Source organism: Patiria miniata, unplaced genomic scaffold (genome assembly GCF_015706575.1).
Source record: "Patiria miniata isolate m_02_andy unplaced genomic scaffold, ASM1570657v1 HiC_scaffold_1, whole genome shotgun sequence".
Taxonomy (NCBI): domain Eukaryota; kingdom Metazoa; phylum Echinodermata; class Asteroidea; order Valvatida; family Asterinidae; genus Patiria; species Patiria miniata.
This window is the reverse complement of record NW_024037047.1, coordinates 15,333,543-15,352,826: the sequence shown is the minus strand read 5'-3', so window position 1 is coordinate 15,352,826 and position 19,284 is coordinate 15,333,543. Positions and strand designations below refer to the sequence as shown.

Genomic DNA, 19,284 nt, shown 5'->3' with positions numbered 1-19,284 from the left:
TTCTTGTATAAGAATCAACAGATAGTTCAGTGGGTCAAGGTGTATAAAGTTCAATAAGGGTAGAGCCTCAATGTGAGGCAATAATCAAGTGAGTCTATCAACGAAAATATCTTTGGAGATCGAGTGTTGCGTTGTTTCAAATAAATAAAAGTATATTCTTGCACAAAAGTGCCATATCTGACAATTTACACAACCGTGAAACTAGTGATTTACACTATATTGAAGGCGTATGAAACAGTACAGTATCTTTAAAATCTCTACAATTTGTACAATTTTTAGAATCTTGTCTACTTTAGTGCTCCATAGCTTTTTGACGTAAACCATATTAACATATCCTCAGTCAGCCAGATTAGAATAGATTGATTAAAGTAGAAAACAACTTATTGGTTCAAGAAGGCCTTCTGATGTTTTATCCCTGTAACTCATCACCAGCATCTATCATAAGTCCAATAGCTACTAAACCGAGGCGACCGGTAGCTGGTGCTATTTCCACAACCCGCTCAAGGCATGATGTGTACAGACCCAACCTCGTCCCCAGTGCTTACTTTATTTCCAACGTTGTTTCCAATAGTAAACCCTGGATAGGAAACTTCCTTCCTGCATCCTGATTCGATACCGCAATTGGCTAGAAATGGATTTATATCGTGTACTTGGTGTTGTTATTCACAACGTGCAGTACATGTTTTCGCCATCATTCGTCCACGCCTTCTCGAAAATATTCATTTCCTTTCCAGTTTGTTAATATTAATATGAAATGTGATACTAAATGTTGTCTTGTTAAGATCGTAACAGTTTAATTAAAATTAAATCATGTTTTCGTAACTCACGCAATGCTCGCGCTGCGACGAATTGATTCTGTTTTTACCCCAGACACCGCATACAAAAACAAACGCAAATGTAACGCACAGGCAGGCACCAGACTACTCCTAATTTGCATACGTGTTCAAAAATCTTGCACATGCAAATGATCCAATACCAGGGTGAGAGACCAGGTAGTGGTGGGCGCGTACTGCTCGACACCCTGGGGACGAGGTTGGTACAGACCAGGTTCGTGATTCCCGGATGGGGGGGGGGGGGATTGGCGGGAAGGATATTTCTGCCTTTTTGTGTTCGCCAGGTGTGATGGGCCATGGGATCATACCCCAGACGTTTGTGGAGAGAAACAAAAAGATGCCGATGCTAAGTTTAGTTTTGTACATTTTCAAATAAGGTTCATATGTTTTGATGTTTAAGCCCTGTAGCCTAACTCACACGTCACCAGCATCTATCATAAGTCCAATAGCTACTAAACCGAGGCGACCGGTAGCAGGTGCTTTTTCAACAATGAAAAACGCGCGTGTGTTTCAGCCGCTTATTTAGTTTGTGCGCAAACTAAATAAGAGGCACCGTGTATAGACCGCTTGCAGACGCGTTCGATAATCGACGCGCGAAGGCGCGCGACGCCATGTTGTGGGACAGGCGTATATCAATTCACGCACATTTTGTCCCATAACATGGCGTCGCTCACCTTAGCGCGTCAATTATCGAACGCGTCTGCAAGCGGTCTATTGGAAAACTGCCCAACTTCTATTATAAAAATAAATTAAGTAACTCGAAATGAAATTTATGGATGACTGATCATTCTATTTGGTGCATCACAACCCTACAGGAGTCGTGAGCTGTACATGGTACTTATATTGAGTCCGCTAAACCAAAAAAGGAGCGTCAAGTTCGCTATATGAAAAAAAGAAGAAAAAAGGTGCTTGCTTGCTAACAGTCTAAGATATTAAATACGAAGATGTCAACGTCGACCTCTTTTTACTGGACGGCCAAAGAGTCCTTTAATGAATCACACCAGAAAAGGTAGTTTTACTCAGTAAAGCTAACAAGTTATCAGCAACTGTAGCGTCAAGTCCGCTAAAAAAATTGTAGCGTCAAGTCCGCTAAACAAAAAAGCTAAAAAATAGTAGCGTCAAGTCCGCTATATGTACAAAAAAAGGTGCTTGCTTGCTGACAGTCTAAGGTATCAAATTCGAAGATGTCAACGTCGACCTCTTTTCTACGAGGACGGCCAAGGAGTCCTTCAATGAATTATAAAACAAAAAGGTAGTTTTACGCAGTAAAGCTAACGCTATTAGCGACTGGTTGCTTCATTCCATTCATGCTAGAAGGGTACAACATTTGTACTGAAATGCTAAGCCGATATCAGTGTTTGTATCATGTTCAGTCAATCAGATAATCGTTACTTTGGTTATTACATACATAAGCTGCTAGAGAAGTAGCGAATATTAACCCTAACATGCATCGCCCAATATCGATAGTTTATTAACCAATCACTGCCATAACAATGAAGTGACAACATGTGAAAAAAAGTCCAACTATTCTCCCTAAAAAAAAAAAAAAAAAACACACACACACACACCCACACCCATACTTGTTTCACATGACTAGTGTGGACTTTCCATTGCTTTCGTGTAGTTAAGAAAAACCAGTGAAAAAACTCATTTTTCTCAAACTGTGAAAACTCTTTCAACCCAATTTTTTTTCTATGATTCCCTTTAGTGTTTCTCTTCATTCTGCTACAGATAAACCTAACCCAAAAATGCCTCTAAAACTGTTTTCCAGAAATGGGGAAACACTGTGTGGACGTGGGGTAAGTCCACACAACGTCGGTGCTACCTACATTATGTGGACGTCTTTTGTTCGGAAGTCCACACTGCGTATGTAAGACAAACTCACCCACACCTACAACTGTGTTTGTGGACAAACGCATAGTTGTTTCGACAAATGTTTTGGTGACATCTGTCATGTAGACTTTTCATCCAAGTCGGATGTACATGTAGATGTGTATGGGACCGAATGCATTGGGCTGTGAAGACCGGTGTGCTCACGGGGATGTCAGGCTATACAAATCCTATCTCTTTTTTGAGTTATGATTGGTGAATGGAGCTTGTTATTAGAAGCATGTGCCCATGCGATATCGCAATAGTTAATAAAATGAAGAATTAGTGAATTATAAAGTAAGATAAATAATCAATATATCTTTATGCCAACTGCGCGTGACCTCAAAGGACAGTGACATTGGAGCATACACCATTTAAGCACCTTCATACTCTTGATGACCGCATAATCAGAGGAACCGTTGATATAATATACAGCATTTTGTGCTTGCGCAGACATCTTAATTAGGCATTTTACAAAAACAACGAGGCACACAGACATCAGACAGACCGACATCAGACACACTGACCGACATCAGACAGCTTCCAGACAGGCGGACATTAATCAATTATACTGAGACGCCGAATCCCCTTCCCCTTTAATTACTGACTATAATACAACCAGGGGTCACATATTAAAAGTTAGTTCTTTAGGTTGCGCATAGGCCTTCCCCAGAAGCACGGGCTCTTCTATTCTTGCATTATCTGGCTAGCTACATTTTGTACAAGGTTGTTGACCACTTCGTTAAAAATCGGCCCAAACGTGCGAGTGCACGAACTCGTGTTGCAAAAAGTCTTGCATGTACGTCTTGCATAACATCGATCAAAATGATCCCTGCCAGAGCTTAAAAATTCGACGCCAACCAATGCGACGCCGATGGCACACATAGAACACCATATTTTTTGGTAAATTTTCGGGGACTGACACACAACAGACCCACCGACCACCAAGTGACATTATAAAAATGTGCTTATAGCGCTTTATATACGTCTCAAAGTGCTATAGAATTATTAACCCTGTTCATCAGTAAAGTGTCTTACCCAAGCACACAAGCACCATGTTCCCCGTCACGTTTAACCAATCACGCTACCAAAGCACTCTGATTGGATGGGTATACTATACCCATCCAACCAGGGAGCTTCGGTAGTATTATAGTTAAAACAAATCTAATATAATTCGCAATGGTTTTAAGTCCCACTCCAGTCAATTTCTTTGTTCAACTTTTTATTAAATTGATTTAGTTTTAATTTCATAAACTTCTTTGTTTGCTACAGGATCATCCCAGAGGAATCTGATTCCTGATGAATTGTTGGCAGTAAATTCTACCATTCTACCAACAGTGCATTCGCACTCATGATATACAATTCATTAACAAGTTTGTGTCGGATGACGTGTTAACACGATCTGGCTGTTTCCATGCAAAGGCAAGGCTGACAGGTTAAAACATTAAGCGTGCCTCGACTCGCATCCGGGTGATGTTTTTAACAAGTTAATCCCTCATTTGTTTTGTACACACACAAAGTCTGTGAAGTCTGTGGAGGCAGATGGTGTGTTGACCTTGAACTGAGTCAATGTGGACGGCTATTGTTCTACAATTCACGCTCCATGAGCACACCCTGGGGTGTTGAAAAAATAATATGTTTCGTCAAGAAATACATTTTTACAAATACTGTTTAAATGACTTGCCCATCAGTATTTGTGGCGTACTACAGTACATGTATATCAGAAATTGGCTTCTATATAGTTCGCCCTTTTCGAAAACAGAATTTTTCGGCTAAAATCCCGTCCCGAAGTGGTTAAGGCAGAAACATTGTAATAGACCTATACTAATTAAATGGGGAAAACAATCTTGCTCAAATTGAAGACTGAGATAGAAACAAACATCCTCTGAAATTATTCGGACTTGAAATGGTAAAATTTGGAGGAACTTAAGCTGGTTAAAAAAAAAGCTTGGCTACGGGCACAATTTTTTGATATGCGTTACAAAAAAAAAAACGAAACAAAAACCTCGATCATTATAAACAAAATTCTCTATTGTCTCTAAATTTATCAAATTCTTCTTTAGCAGATAATAATTGCATGGTTCATTTACGTGTATATTTATTGACACACCGGTACATGTACTATGTGGCTACATGTACACTATACAGATTCTATGTATTATATTTTAGTGATGACTGTATAAATATGTAAAGAGCACATTTGGGACAACTCACTGGCTTAAAATTTATGACTTCTGTGTGGTTCCCTCATATCACAGCCATGAGATCTACATATACATAGCCAATCAGGTGTCTGCAAGGAGAGAGTTCAGGTAGGCCAGAAAACAGTCTATATTTTCCATGTTAAGTGATTTTTGTTTGGTTTGATGATGGAAACATCACACATTTATTTCTGAATATATTGCATCGAAACAATCCTATTCGGATATTCTGTGTATATTCATCACAACCCTACAATATTTGGATTTTGCAGTCCGTGGTAATTAAGCAGGCTGTATTGAAGCTCACGCGTGGGCTTGGAGATATGCTCGGAATTTCTAGGCTAGATGTGCCAAAGCTCCCAAGACTTGGTTGATTTTGGAGGATTGGGGAGGGTTAGGTTTTAATTTTTATAATGTAATATTTTGTTTTTTTTGTTGATAGCCAGACGTTGTTTGTGGTGACCTTAGATGAAGAGGATCTCGACGGCCCATCGCCAGAGAAAGAAACTACAGAAGAGCAAATGCATCCCACTGTTCATGAATGCTCACACTATCAGAAGTAATAGTCACTAACTTGTTTTTCTTCTGTCCAAATTTCCTTGAAATTTTTTCCCGATTAACCCAACCTTCCCAAATCCTCCAAAATGCAAGTTTGAGGATATTGCAGGATTGAGGCTAAAGGGGCCTATGAAAACAAAATTGAAGCTGATTTTGGAGGATGCACTGTGTCAAGGTCTGAAGCTGAACCTTGTGTTGTTTATGATCAGCCGAACACAAGCTTCAAGAACACAAGCACAATCCACTGTCACCATTGTACCACTTGAGCTGATTTAGGATGTACTTTTCTTGCTATATTTTTGACTTTCACCCTCAAAAAGAAGTTTTTTAATAATTATTTGGCGAGCATCTAACAAAAAAATAACCTTGACCAATTACTTGACCAATTTCTAATTGTTTCCTGAAAAAATGGGAAAATTATTGGATTTGATAATTTTAATTGAAATATACATGGTAGAATGGTAAAGTTAAAAAGTGCAGTATTTAACAAGTTATTGAACATACATGTAGTGTGAGAATCGTTAATGTAATTTTGTGGTTTCTTTTCTTGTTTATGATTGTGTTTTTGCAGTACACCTGTATTGGTGTTTCCAAGAACTACATCAGTCAGGGTGCATCCTCCGGTAGTCTCTATGTCTTCCATCGCAACACTTCGAAATATCCTCAGGTTTTCTTAAACACGGGTAAGTCAAGTTTGAAGCATCGTGAACAGTACATGTAGATGTGTTTGTGACTATACTTTATAACAAGTCCAATGGAAGGTGTGTACCCATCATGTGCGCATATGGCAAGAGCATCTTCGTGTGAGTGTCAGGCCTCATCAGCAATGCAATCGAATGTCCATAGTCTAGGGGCAAGACGTTGTCATGGTTTGATACGTACGCGATGACCCGCCGCCTCGATAACCCGCCGCCATGAGAGGACGTCATCACAGCCAAACAATATCACCCACAAGCTGTCTGTAATGGTGTCTATATAGACCAATTCGTATTGGCTGCCTGGGCTTCACCAGGATTTTTTTCCGGGGGGGGGGGGCAAAGCAAATTTTTCCGCAAAATTCTTAACTTTTTCATTATATTCTCAATTTTACATTTTTTTCCGAGCGTGAGCAGGGGAGCATTTGCCCTACCCCCTCCCCAATCAAATTAACAGCAATGTGACTTCGCACCTCTTTCCTCTTTTTTTTTCCTTTCCGTTTTCGAGTTCGTTGGTGATTTTTGTTGGTCATGATAACGCCCTCTCGTGGTTGCGGGTTATCACGGGGGCGGGTACGTGTAGTGAACCATGACAACGTCTAGTCTCTAGACTAGAATGGCTTTCCCAGTGGTCTCCCCAAACTCTCTCTTTGTAACTGTTGAGGGGGTTCTTGTGCACGGAGCCCATGCATTGTTGTGAGTCAAGTCAATAGGTGGACAGAGTTATTAAAGTGACAAGGGCAGATCCTGGAATTTTTGCAGGGGGGGGGGATTTCATCAGTATTAAAATCTGAAATGTAGACAGGTTTTTTTTTATCCGGACACTTGGCCTGCGAAAATCAATAGGGGGGGGGGGGGGGGGGGGGTTGTACCATACTTTCAATGGAGACACAGTTGAAATCCGACGATTATTGACACTATATTACAGAATAGTGTACCACTAGTGGGGGGGGGGGGCAATTTTGCTTTTTTGCAATTAAAATTGTGGGACTAAAAAGCAAAATTGCCCCCCCCCCACTAGTGGTACACTATTCTGTAATATAGTGTCAATAATCGTCGGAATGTTGTGATACCAGACGCAGATCCCCCCCCCCCCAGCTCTGTCAATTTGTTTTCTTCATAAAAAAAATATAAAAAAAATAATGCCAAACCCCCCCCTCCCCCTGCTCAGACACCAAAACAAAAATTATACTGGTATAATGTCCGTCTGTTCAAAATACGGACAGCCGCAGCTTAGATAGGGGTATTTCGTCTGTAATCTCGTGTTTATAATCGTCGAATCTGAAGCCCTCACCCCCCCTCCAGTTTTGCTATTTTAAGAAGGCAAAGTGTTGGGAGAAAAAACCTGTCTACATTTTAGATTTTTTGCTGATGACTCCCCCCCCCCCCCCGAAGAAATTACTGGATCCGCCCCTGGATAGGTTTGTGGCCTATGTTCGAGTTGTATAATAGGGGTGTAAATGGCGCCACCAATGTCGATTAAGTCCGCCCCCCCACATCACAATTATATAGGCCCACAGTTTTTCTGTAGCCAAACAGTTTAGCAAACAGGTTTAAAAAAGAGTCAAACTTCTACAAAAAAAATGCAAACAAAATTGAGCCCCCCCCCCCTCCCCGGCCCCAAAGCCAAATTCTGGGTGCGCCACTGTTTCACACTATTAAAAATCTCCAGTTGGACTTTAGTCTAACAGAGATTTCAGGAACCCCTTCCATACTAGGAGAATCCAACACAACTTGTAGATGGGTTCGGTGCCCAGTAATATCCAAAGTCTGTGGTCAATCTGTAACTTCAGTGTGAAGGGTACCGGTACTAGTATATTTATCTGTCCCTGGATATGTTCGTGGCCTATGTTCGATTTGTGTAATAGGGAAATGGCGCCACCAATGTCGATAAAGTCTGTCCCCCAACAAAAATAAATATAGGCTTAAATTTTTCTGTAACCAAACATTTTTGCAAACATTTAAAAACAAAAAGCCAAACTTCTAAAAAAAAATGAGAAAAAAAAAACATGAGCCCCCAAGCCAAATCCTGGGTGCGCCACTGTTTCATACTATTAAAGATCTCCAGTGGGACTTTAATCTGCCTGAGATTTCAGGAACCTCTTTCATACAAGAAGAATCCAACACAACTTGTACATGGGTCCGGTGCCCAGTAATATCCAAAGTCTGTGGCCAATCTATAGTTTAAGTGTAAATGGTACCGGTACTAGTACATTTATCTGTGAGTATTCTATGGGATCTGCATGGTTTATTTCAACATGGGTTGTGAGATGATAGTTAGAAAATGTCGAAAGTTTACTGAAGTTTGGAAGAGACCGCGCCACTTAAAGTGTGACTCCTTTTCTGCTTCAGATAGTGCTGGTCCCAGAGGACCTACCCGTCTCACTGACTGACTCCTTCACTGATTGGCTGACTGACTTACTGTCACGTGTGATTGATTAATTGATTTATTCCATTTCTTCACACAGGGTGTGTCAAAGACTTAAGAAACTGGTTTCCATTGGGTCCTAGCATACACAACAATCATTACATAATATTAAGTAAAGGTAAAGTCTGAAGGAAAAGTACATTGGCAAAACATACGATGAGTATTAATAATTACAAACACAAGTACATGCATCTCAGAAATATTATATTAAAGACGTGTATTGAGAATGTTTAAGACATGATGGTGACAAAAAAAAATCCTCTTTTAGAGCAGCATTATCTATATCTTTAAAACATCGAAAATTAATTGAACGGCCTTTCATGTTAGGCGTTTTCCAATTATGCAAACCACAAACAAGAAAGTGGTCACTTATCAGAACTTGTAAGACACCAAAGTCTTTTATGAACTCTAGGTGGGAGCTGAACATGAGATCGATTGTAGTTTGAGTTTTGAAACAATTTAAAACAAGAAATCATTGGATTTGAGTTAAAACTATCATTGTTTTTCGAAACATCCATATTAAAATCCCAGTAACAGGAATTTCTGAAGTTGGCCTGGTTGTTGGCTGGTGGAGCGGGGCAGTGCCGTCATATTGGCACAGCGGTAATTTCCTCGCTTTCCACCGCTGTGACCCGGGTTCGAATCCCGCCTGGGCCAATATTTGGATTTGGTTTTCATTCCCTACCTGATTCTGTGGGTTTCCCCAGAATATCACTTTGTTTTTACTCCAACCTCTGACAATGTAATTTCTTCTCATTATCTTCTGTCTACGGGTTCTTTCATGCTTGTGAGCAAAAGTGCGTAGTGCACTTTTGAGGATTCCTTTTTACTCACATGTTTAAATGAAATATCATTCACGAGTACATGCAATAGTTTCTTTAGGCTTCTTTCATATTCTAAATGAAACAATACCACAAGAACAATAACTTTCCTATTCTACTTCAATGTTTAACAATATGATATCACAAAAAAACCAGATTTTGCACTTTATTTTTGTGCTTGAATAAAACTGAAGTTTGAAAATTGTGTTTTACTTTTGGAAGGTGCTTTTCCCTTTACGAAAACAAACAAACAAACACTGGAATTCATTAAGCCCTTCCATATAAATGTATGGATTTGGGAAATTATTATAATATTGCTGGCAAACTGGGTAAACTGTTGTATTGTAAAACTGTTGCTTTCATAAGCAATAGTGTTATCATATCAGGAGTATAATAATTTGCCTTTTTTACTCTCATGCTTTACATTTACAGTGCAATATTATAAGAGTACAGCACTCTGTTTACATGCATGTTTTAACAAACTATGAACACAATTTTGTATATGTTACTTTCGTGTACAATGATTTTCCCACTTTAGACTTTACAAGAAGTCGTCAGCAATACAGCACATTGTATTGTATTCTTTATTGTACCATTATTTGTTTACGCTATTTTTGTGTACTAAATAATACCAGGATTACAATAATTTTCTCTAATCTACTTTTAAGTTCATTAATTAGCGGTCATATTATTAATAAATGTACGAAAGAATAATACCAGAACAATAATTTTCCTACTTCAACACCTAATAATATGATATCAGAAAAAAACAGGACTTTGTTAATGTTTTAATGTAACACCACAATTTACCTACATGTACATAACATTCAAATTCAGCAGTGTATCAGCAATACAGTAGTTTCTTGGCATTTTACCTGCATAGTTTATATAAAATATCAAGAGAATTTGTTTAATGAATCTAATTACATTGTATAATGTACAAAACAATTCCAGTACAACAATAATTGTCCCTTTTTACGTCAACGTTCAACAATATGATATCAGAATATCATATTGTTAAATTTGTTTTGCGATAATTTTCTATGAAAAAAGATATCCGGAATTTGATAATGTTTTCAAGTTCAACAATGTGATATCAGTAATGCAGTACCTTGTCCTCTACGGTCATTTTTATTGAAGAAATATCCGGAATTTGATGAATTTGATGATGAAATATCTAATTCACGAGTACATGCAATAGTTTTTTAGGTTTCTTTCATATTCTAAATAAAACAATACCACAAGAACAATAACTTTCCTATTCTACTTCAATGTTTAACAATATGATATCACAAAAAAGCCAGTTTTTGCACTTTATTTTTGTGCTTGAATAAAACTGAAGTTTGCAAAACTGTGTTTAACACCATGTTTAAGCTACAGGTAAGAATGCCATTTTAAAAATTAAGGGGATATCCCCTTAATTTTTTTGTGAGGTGATACACGTAGGATAACAATTTTGATCAGACAATTTTGAAAATTAATTTGGAAGGTGCTATTCCCTTTACAAAAACAAACATACACTGGAATTCCTTTGGCCCTTCCATATAAATGTATGGATTTGGGAAATTATTCTAGTTTTGCTGGCAAATTGGGTAAACTGTTGTATTGTAAAACTGTTGCTTTCATAAACAATAGTGTTATCATATCAAGAGTATAATAATTTGCCCTTTTTACTTTCATGCTTTACATTTCAGTGAAATATTATAAGAGTACAACACTCTGTTTACATGCATGTTTGAACAAAATACGAGCACAATTTTGTATATGTTACTTTCGTGTACAATGATTTTCCCGATTTAGACTTTACAACAAGTTGTCAGCAATACAGCACACTGTATTGTATTCTTATTGAAATATCACGAGTACAATTATTTGTTTACGCTTCTTTTGTGTACTAAATAATACCAGTATTACGATAATTTTCTCCAATCTACTTTTAAGTTCATTAATTAACGGTCATGTTATTAATAAATGTACGAAAGAATAATACCAAAACAATAACTTTCCTACTTCAACACCTAACAATATGATATCAGAAAAAAACAGCACTTTGTTAATGTTTTAATGTAACACCACAATTTACCTACATGTACATAACATTCAAATTTAGCAATGCATCAGCAATGCAGTAGTTTCTTGGCATTTTACTTGCATGGTTTATAATTATAAAATATCACAATAATTTGTTTAATGAATCTAATTACATTGTATATGTACAAAACAATTCCAGTACAACAATAATTGTCCTATTTTACATCAACATTCAACAGTATGATATTAGAATATCATATTGTTAAATTTGTTTTGCGAAAATTTTGTATAAAAAGATATCCGGAATTTGATAATGTTTCTTCTTGTTTTCAAGTTCAACAATGTGATATCAGTAATGCAATACTTTGTCCTCTACGGTCATTTTTTATAGATGAAATATCCGGAATTCGATGATGTTCCTTTTTTTTTTTCATGTTCAACAAATGTGATATCAGTAATACAGTACCTTGTGCTCTACGGTCATTTTTTTTATGAAATATCACGAGGACAACAGTTTGATTTTTATTACTTTCACATGTACAGAACTATACCAGGAGAACAATACATTTTATACCTTTACTTTCACGTTTAACAATGCAGTAGGAGAAGATCTATAATTTGCAAACTTGCATTTTTTCAATGTCAGGTGTACAATAATTGTGAAGTTTACTTTATGTTCAACAATATGCAATATAGCAAAAAATACAACACTTTTTTTGTACTCTATGCTCATGCTTAAATGAAATAGTATACTTGTAAATAATTTTGTTTACCAGACTTTCATGTAAAAAACCCCCCATAATATCAGAACTCAGGAGTACACATTTTGTCAATTACTTAAATTTATTTTTAACAATGCTGTAGCAGGACATATATACATATAATTTGTTCAATATTAATTTGTTCAATTTTTTGCATTGTTCAATGTAATATAAAGAGTACACAACAGTGTGTTAGTTCATGTTTAACAACTTAAAGGTACAGCAATGTGTGTAGTATTCTTTCATCATCTCAAAAGTACAACAATTCGTTTCCTTTCTTCGTAATACACAATGCAATATTAAGTATAATGATAATTATTACTTAAATTCAGTTCTTTTTACTTTCTTTTATTTTCCTAATATACTCTACTTTTATTCACCGTGCAAGAATATGATTTCAGACGTGAATTTCTCTGACGGCTTCCAACCAAATATTGTTCGTTTAACGTTTTGTTGTAGATTGTCAAAACCCATTCCCCCCCCCTCATTTTTTGTGGTACTTTTATTTTACGCGTCCACCCATTCATGCGTCAACTTATCTTTCATTGTATGACGTATACAAACTTTCCTCCAATCACCCCCCCCCGTATCATTCCTGCGCATAGTCTTGTGTCAAACATTAGTACTCAACAGGTGCAATGACACGTTTACGCATTGCGTCGCACTGTAGAATACATTTGGGTCGAGTTACGTAACATAGGTATAGATGCGGGTCATGGTTATTGACGCTGACAGATTTGGTATGTTTGAGCAAAAAGAGATTAGATATGATCGAGATTCTCTAGAGACCAGAGTAGTCAGAGAGAGAGAGAAAGAGAGGGAGAGAGAATGTGTGTATGTTAAAACTGAAACAAGGTTGACTTGTATAGATCGATCACATGATCCAGGGTTTCTGTTACCGATTGTCGGTTTTGTGCCAGTTCGGCAAAATTGTCAGTGCCGAAATACAACAGCCCTGTTTGAACTTCAGTCTGGTATAGCAGCACCCATCCTGTAGCCGTTGAAAGCGAGGACCAAGTCCAATAAAAGTATATTAATTGATGAAGTGTAGTTATAAGAAGTGAATGTTTAATAATAAGATTTGACTAACGAGCAAGATATTTACTCTCTGGACCTTATCCAAATGAGGCTCACAGTTGTAAGATCGTTGTTATAATACTGAAGATTGATTTGCAATTAAATTGTTATAAAATGAATGTTCAAAATTTGACTGCATATTGTATTTGAGGTGAAAGAATATGTAGACCGTATGTTGCCCAACAGCTGTTTTAGACTGAGTCGTCAATTTGTATCAGGTTAAGTAATTTTATTCCATTCAGTTTGCCACCCTGTCCCCGACCATTCTGTATCCTGTTAACTGAGCCGCGGCAGAGCCTGTGAGGTGTAGTGAGTCGTGCCAGAGCCAGTAAGGTGTAGTGATTCGTGCCAGAGCCAGTGAGGTGTAGTGGGTCGTGCCAGAGCCAGTGAGGTATAGTGAGGTGCAGTGAGTCGTGCCAGAGCTAGTGAGGTAAAGTGAGTCGTGCTCTGGCCTGTGAGGTGTAGTGAGTCGTGCCAGAGCCAGTGAGGATTAGTGAGTCGTGCCAGAGCCAGTGAGGATTAGTGAGTCGTGCCAGAGCCAGTGAGGTGTAGTGAGCCGTGCCAAAGCCAGTGAGGTGTAGTGAGCCTTGTCAGAGCCTGTGAGGTGGTAGTGAGTCGTGCCAGAGCCAGTGAGGAGTAGTGAGTCGTGCCAGAGCCAGTGAGGATTAGTGAGTCGTGCCAGAGCCTGTGAGGAGTGTTGAGTCGTGCCAGAGCCAGTGAGGAAAAATTAGTCGTGGCAGAGCAAGTGAGGTGGTAGTGAGCCGTGCCAAAGCAAGTGAGGTGTAGTGAGCCGCACCAGAGCCTTTGAGGTGTAGTGAGTCGTGCCAGAGCCAGTGAGGAGTAGTGAGTCGTGCCAGAGCCAGTGAGGAGAAATTAGTCGTGCCAGAGCCAGTGAGGTGGTAGTGAGTTGTGCCAAAGCAAGTGAGGTGGTAGTGAGCCGTGCCAAAGCAAGTGAGGTGTAGTGAGACGCACCAGAGCCTTTGAGGTGTAGTGAGTCGTGCCAGAGCCAGTGAGGAGTAGTGAGTCGTTCCACAGCCAGTGAGGTGTTGTGAGCTGTGCCAGAGCATGTGAGGTGTAGTGGGTCGTGCCAGAGCCAGCGAGGAGTAGTGAGTCGTGCCAGAGCCTCTGAGGAGTAGTGAGTTGTGCCAGAGCCAATGAGGAGAAGTGAGTCGTGCCAGAGCCAGTGCGGTGGTAGTGAGTCGTGCCAGATCCTGTGAGGAGTGGTGAGTCGTGCCAGAGCCAGTGAGGTGGTAGTGAGTCGTGCGAGGGCCAGTGAGGTGTAGTGAGTCGTGCCAGTGCCATTGAGTAGTAGTGAGTCGTGCCAGAGCCAGTTAGTTGTAGTGAGACGAAGGCCTACCGCTACCCATAAGGAGTGAGTGTCCGTGAGTGTTGGCTGCAGTCTGAAGACTGCCTGGAGATTCCATATAGTGGGACCAGACTTAAGTATATTGTCGACACATAAAGCTTCATAAAATTGAGTAATTATGTACAGAACTATAAAACTGTTAAATAACTGGTGTAGTTTTTTTTTTTTGCAGACTAAGATTAATAAGCACACCTCGAGTATTGTGATATAATTGATTTATTATCGTTAAAACAATGCGCATACCCATACCACATGTATCCTAAACATAGATATATTGTAAAACTAATCTTGTTATCATACCCAAAGCCATTAGAAATGGCAATTTTATTTGGACGTTAGAGTTTGAGGTCACTACAATCAAGTGAAGTTGAGAGTTAGTTTGCTTCCATATAATATCAAGCCAGAATTAATATAGTTGATGATGTTGAAGATGTGTTTGGGTTGTTGTTGCTGCTGTTGTCATTGTTATCCTGCCGGGGAATGGAAATCGCATCTTTGCAGGATTTTTTTTGGTTGGTTTATATATGCTTAGAAAGGCCATCAATATGCAAAGTAATTAGTGTTGTGTCCTTGCATGTGATCAATAGCTGAATTCGTAGCTCTTATTTGACCAAGTCTACTATCGTCACCACTAAGGAAGTCAAGTCCCAACTGCTCTTTTCCTCTGTTATCCTGTAATTCTGTGGAGTGGGGGCAATCTTCTCTTTGAATGCTATGTTTCTGGCAGAGTGTGCGATAGAAATGCCATCATAAATATCTTTCAATGTTGTTCCCATATGCTTTAGGCCAAAGAGCTCTTTCAGAAGCTTCATCACGTCCTCTAAAGTGATTTTGTTTTTGCCACCTTCTTTACCGATTGCGTGATCCAAGATTCTCCTTTCATCTTCATATTGTTCCTTCATGACTTCCATTGTAATCAGAAGAGTACCGTTTCGGAGTTCATCGGGTTTCTGTCTCTCATGTTCAATAGACATGTTGAGATAGTCACCAACTGCGTCATTGTAGGGTATGAGAGCATTTGCTTTGAGAAATGAGCCAAACTTGGCGCTAGTTATTACGATGGTGTTTTCCTCTTCCTTCAATTCCGCAATTTTTGTATCAATTGCTTCTTTGAAAGCTTCCTTGGTTTCTCTAGCGCTTTTCTTTTCACTGATTTGTGTTTGAACTTCTTCAGAAAGGAACTCCTTGGAGAAAACCTGCAGGTCATACGTCATGTGCATATGAGTGTTGTTATGGTGACCACACTTAGTACACTCTGTCGGTCGCACCAGTATGTTACCTATCGTGCGCCTAACTGTGTCAAAAAAAGACGAACTAGTCCCGATTATGCACTCACAATTTTGTAGTCTTGCATCATTTGTTGTTTCCGTTGGAATTCCGCTCAGAGTACAATGATCATGGCATATTTGATGGTATATTGTGTTTTGTGTACCACTCGCACCGATTGAGACATATTTGACACACTTTGGATCTGCACAGACTGTTCTAGGATAGTCTAACTCCACACGCTTAAGGTCAAGTCCAGAAAACTTCAGTTTGGCTTTCAAGCTGTCCATATCTCTGTCGACTAGGTCAATTTGTGTCATAACCTCCTTGCCTTCATGTACATTTTGTTGGATTGTCTTGGCCACCTCTGCCAAGGGTTTGCTCATGGCCACGATGATTCTTCGAGCCTCATTCATACTCAAAGTATTCCGAATTTTGTGGGGCTTCAAAGAGCTGATGTGTTTAAATAGCTTCTTGGTTTCTTCAACAGACCTGTTCCAGCTTTCAGCATAAGTGTTTATCTCCTCTTCGCTAAATAACACCCCGTTTTTCACACAAGCCAAAAAGCGGAAAGGCTCGTTATCAAAACAGAAGTAGTTGCTTGGAGTAGCTTTAATTCCGACCTCTTTTTTCTCGAGTTCTCTGTTGAGGGTAGGTAAGGTGTCCCCAGGCTTGAAGAATGTAGCTCGAGCATTGGTGAAGCAAAATACAATATTGTTTTTGGTTGACGAATGCAGGTGGGCCAAGAGTTCTTGGATGCAAAAGCGGAACGTTACTGTTAGACGTGAATTGTTAGGCTTGAGAAGTATGCACACAGCATGAATCTCCTCGTAGAAGGTCAGATGCGATAATATATTGTCAAAGTTTTTCCGATCTTGTTGTACACCGTCTATATCTCCTATTCCTGGTGTGTCAATCAAGCGAACCATTTCCCCTCCTACATGGAAGACATAGGAACGAGGCTCTTTGGTTGCAGATTTTCCGTCCTCCGTGTTCCCATTGGTGTCACTTTCCCCAACCATTATCTTCTTTTCCTCCTCTTGTTGTGTAAAGGTGAAACTGGACGGTATTAAAACATGGAATTCCTTGGCATTCATAGCTTCTTGGAGATCAGCATAGTGAAGGTAGTTAACAAAACCGTTGATCCACGTAGATTTACCAACGCCTGTCTCACCCAGGATCAAGATGTTTCTCTCCTTCATGGCCCGGAGATTTGACAACTCCGTAGAGAGAATGTCGTGTCGATACTTGACGTAGTTATTTCTGTGATTCTCATCATTACAACGCCAGACTGAATTGCTAGGGTCAGATTCTCCACATTTGCAGTGAAACTGTTTAGTTTCTATGCCATACTCAACCAACTCTTTGCATTTGTAACACTTCCAAGTGACAGGGTCACCTGAACATTGACCATTTCCGTCCAAAGCATTTGGGCATCTTATCTGGACATATGCTCGGTTGTGTGGGCGTATTTGCTTGTATTCTGCTTTTGTGATTTGTATCAGACACATCTCAGAGTCTTGGCCTTCTTTGGCGTACAGGTCTTCCGATGTTCGACGACCGTCTACAAAGCTATAAATGGTTGTCTCATTTATGCTTGATGGCCAAATATCCTCTCTTATGTCCTGGTCCACAACTATGAATTTGTAGTCCTCCTCGTGAGCATGTGTTTTTTGTAGTCGCAAAAAGAACTCCAGATTTTTCTCATCAAGATCGCTCTTTACATTCTCTTCGCCAGTCTTGTAGAGCGCGTAGACCACTCTGCTGTCGTCCACAGTAAATTCATCTTTTTTCCCGATGAAGATGATTCCCTTCTTCTTCCATGATTTGATGGATTTGAGTTTGTTCATATCTTTTTGAAACCCTCTAATGTAATCGTTGTAACTGCAAATGGAAAATGCCCCAGACACTTCTTTATCCAGGACTGCCTCGATTTCAGAGACATCCACAATACCCGACCTGACTTTCTTCACCGAATCTTGAAGCTTAGACTTAAAACCAGATTCTTGCACAATGAACTCGTTTAAGATATCATCAATCCTATCTAGGGATCCTTTAGCGACATATTCGCCGCTGGCATGCAGATCATTTTGAATATCGTAGAGAGATTGTCTCTTTTTGGTGATTCCCTCCACAACCTGTGCACACCTTTTGATGATGTTGTCATTGATTGATGTGTATTGTATTTGAAGTTGTATCTGGGGCTTACACATCTCGACGACAACATCCAGTGGCATCAACATGAAAAGCAAAGGAACCCCCTTGCCTTCGTTTGTTCCTTCAACTAGACTTGGGAGATTTCGCGCTAGTTCAACAGCACCTTCGAATGTTACAGGTAGATCCTTGTCAGGAGCCGACACATCCGCTTTGCATTTGAAGGTGAACTTTTTGTGATTTCCTTTGGTTTTACCTTCAAACGATACGTCAACCAAACCTTTGATTTGTTCAAGTTCTGCGCTCAAGGCCCCTTTGACTTCAGTGACATTTTCATTTTGTTTGTTTTCATACTCACAGGTAACCGAGCAAACTGCTCCCCAATCGATAGCAACAACCACATGGGTTGCATTTACGGTTTGCCCATTTGAAGGTGAAAGAATTGCCAGGTCGATCTTATCTTTGTGTTGGCGGAGCATGATCTCTTCATGGAATGTTCTCAGCTTGTAGATTAGACTCATACTTTGAGCTCTAGCGCTCTTTCTTTCCTCCCCTAGGTAAGATCCCGATCCACTCAACTTGATCAGGCCGGCCAAGAAACTCACCTGAAGCTCTGCCTCTACATTCAGTTTGTTGAATTTGTCCTGTATGTTGTCTGACATCACAAGCTCTATCGAGGTGTTCCTACTCTTCCATGTATCAACTGCATCGTCTTCAAGCTTCGAGCTAAACAGAGTATCACCCTGAAAAAGAAATAAATGCCATTTTAGATTTTAATAATTTCTTAAATGTCTATTAATTGACCATTTAATCATTATTGGTACCACATGAGAGTTACGATCAGGCAAGGAAAAGATTGAAGCCATTGATGAGATTATACATGTATAAAGAATACAACCGATCCTATCATAATTATGATTACCTTAAAATAAATGAACATTTTGGATTTCGTACAATTTGCATAAAAAAAATCAAAATTTCAATTAAGCTCAGATACACATTTTATGATGCAGGCTGAATTTTGATACATCTAAATTAGACCGGGTGCTAGGTGGAGTTAAATTAACAATTTGAGCACAAAAGGTTTGATGCTACCAGGCCATTGTCCGTCATGAGGTAGTTCCGAAATGGCCATTCTTAAGTTGCTCTAGGTAGGATAGGGGTCTGGGGACAATGGTCAAGTGTCCAAAATTTCAAGTTTAATTAACATGTCGCCCACAAGTG

The 19,284-nt window shown here is 39.3% G+C and overlaps 1 protein-coding gene across 1 annotated transcript; it reads right to left on the bottom strand.

The window, feature by feature from the left end:
• Nucleotides 1-15,242: 15,242 nt before the first annotated feature.
• Nucleotides 15,243-18,722, bottom strand: LOC119730719. Its single transcript, XM_038203735.1, has one exon. The coding sequence runs from the start codon at nt 18,720-18,722 to the stop codon at nt 15,243-15,245; it is 3,480 nt and encodes a 1,159-aa protein (XP_038059663.1).
• Between the last annotated feature and the right edge of the window lie 562 nt (nt 18,723-19,284).

Excerpts from the sequence above, each read along its gene's own strand:
- LOC119730719 (XM_038203735.1), bottom strand. The coding sequence starts at position 18,722 with ATGTCAGACAACATACAGGACAAATTCAACAAACTGAATGTAGAGGCA.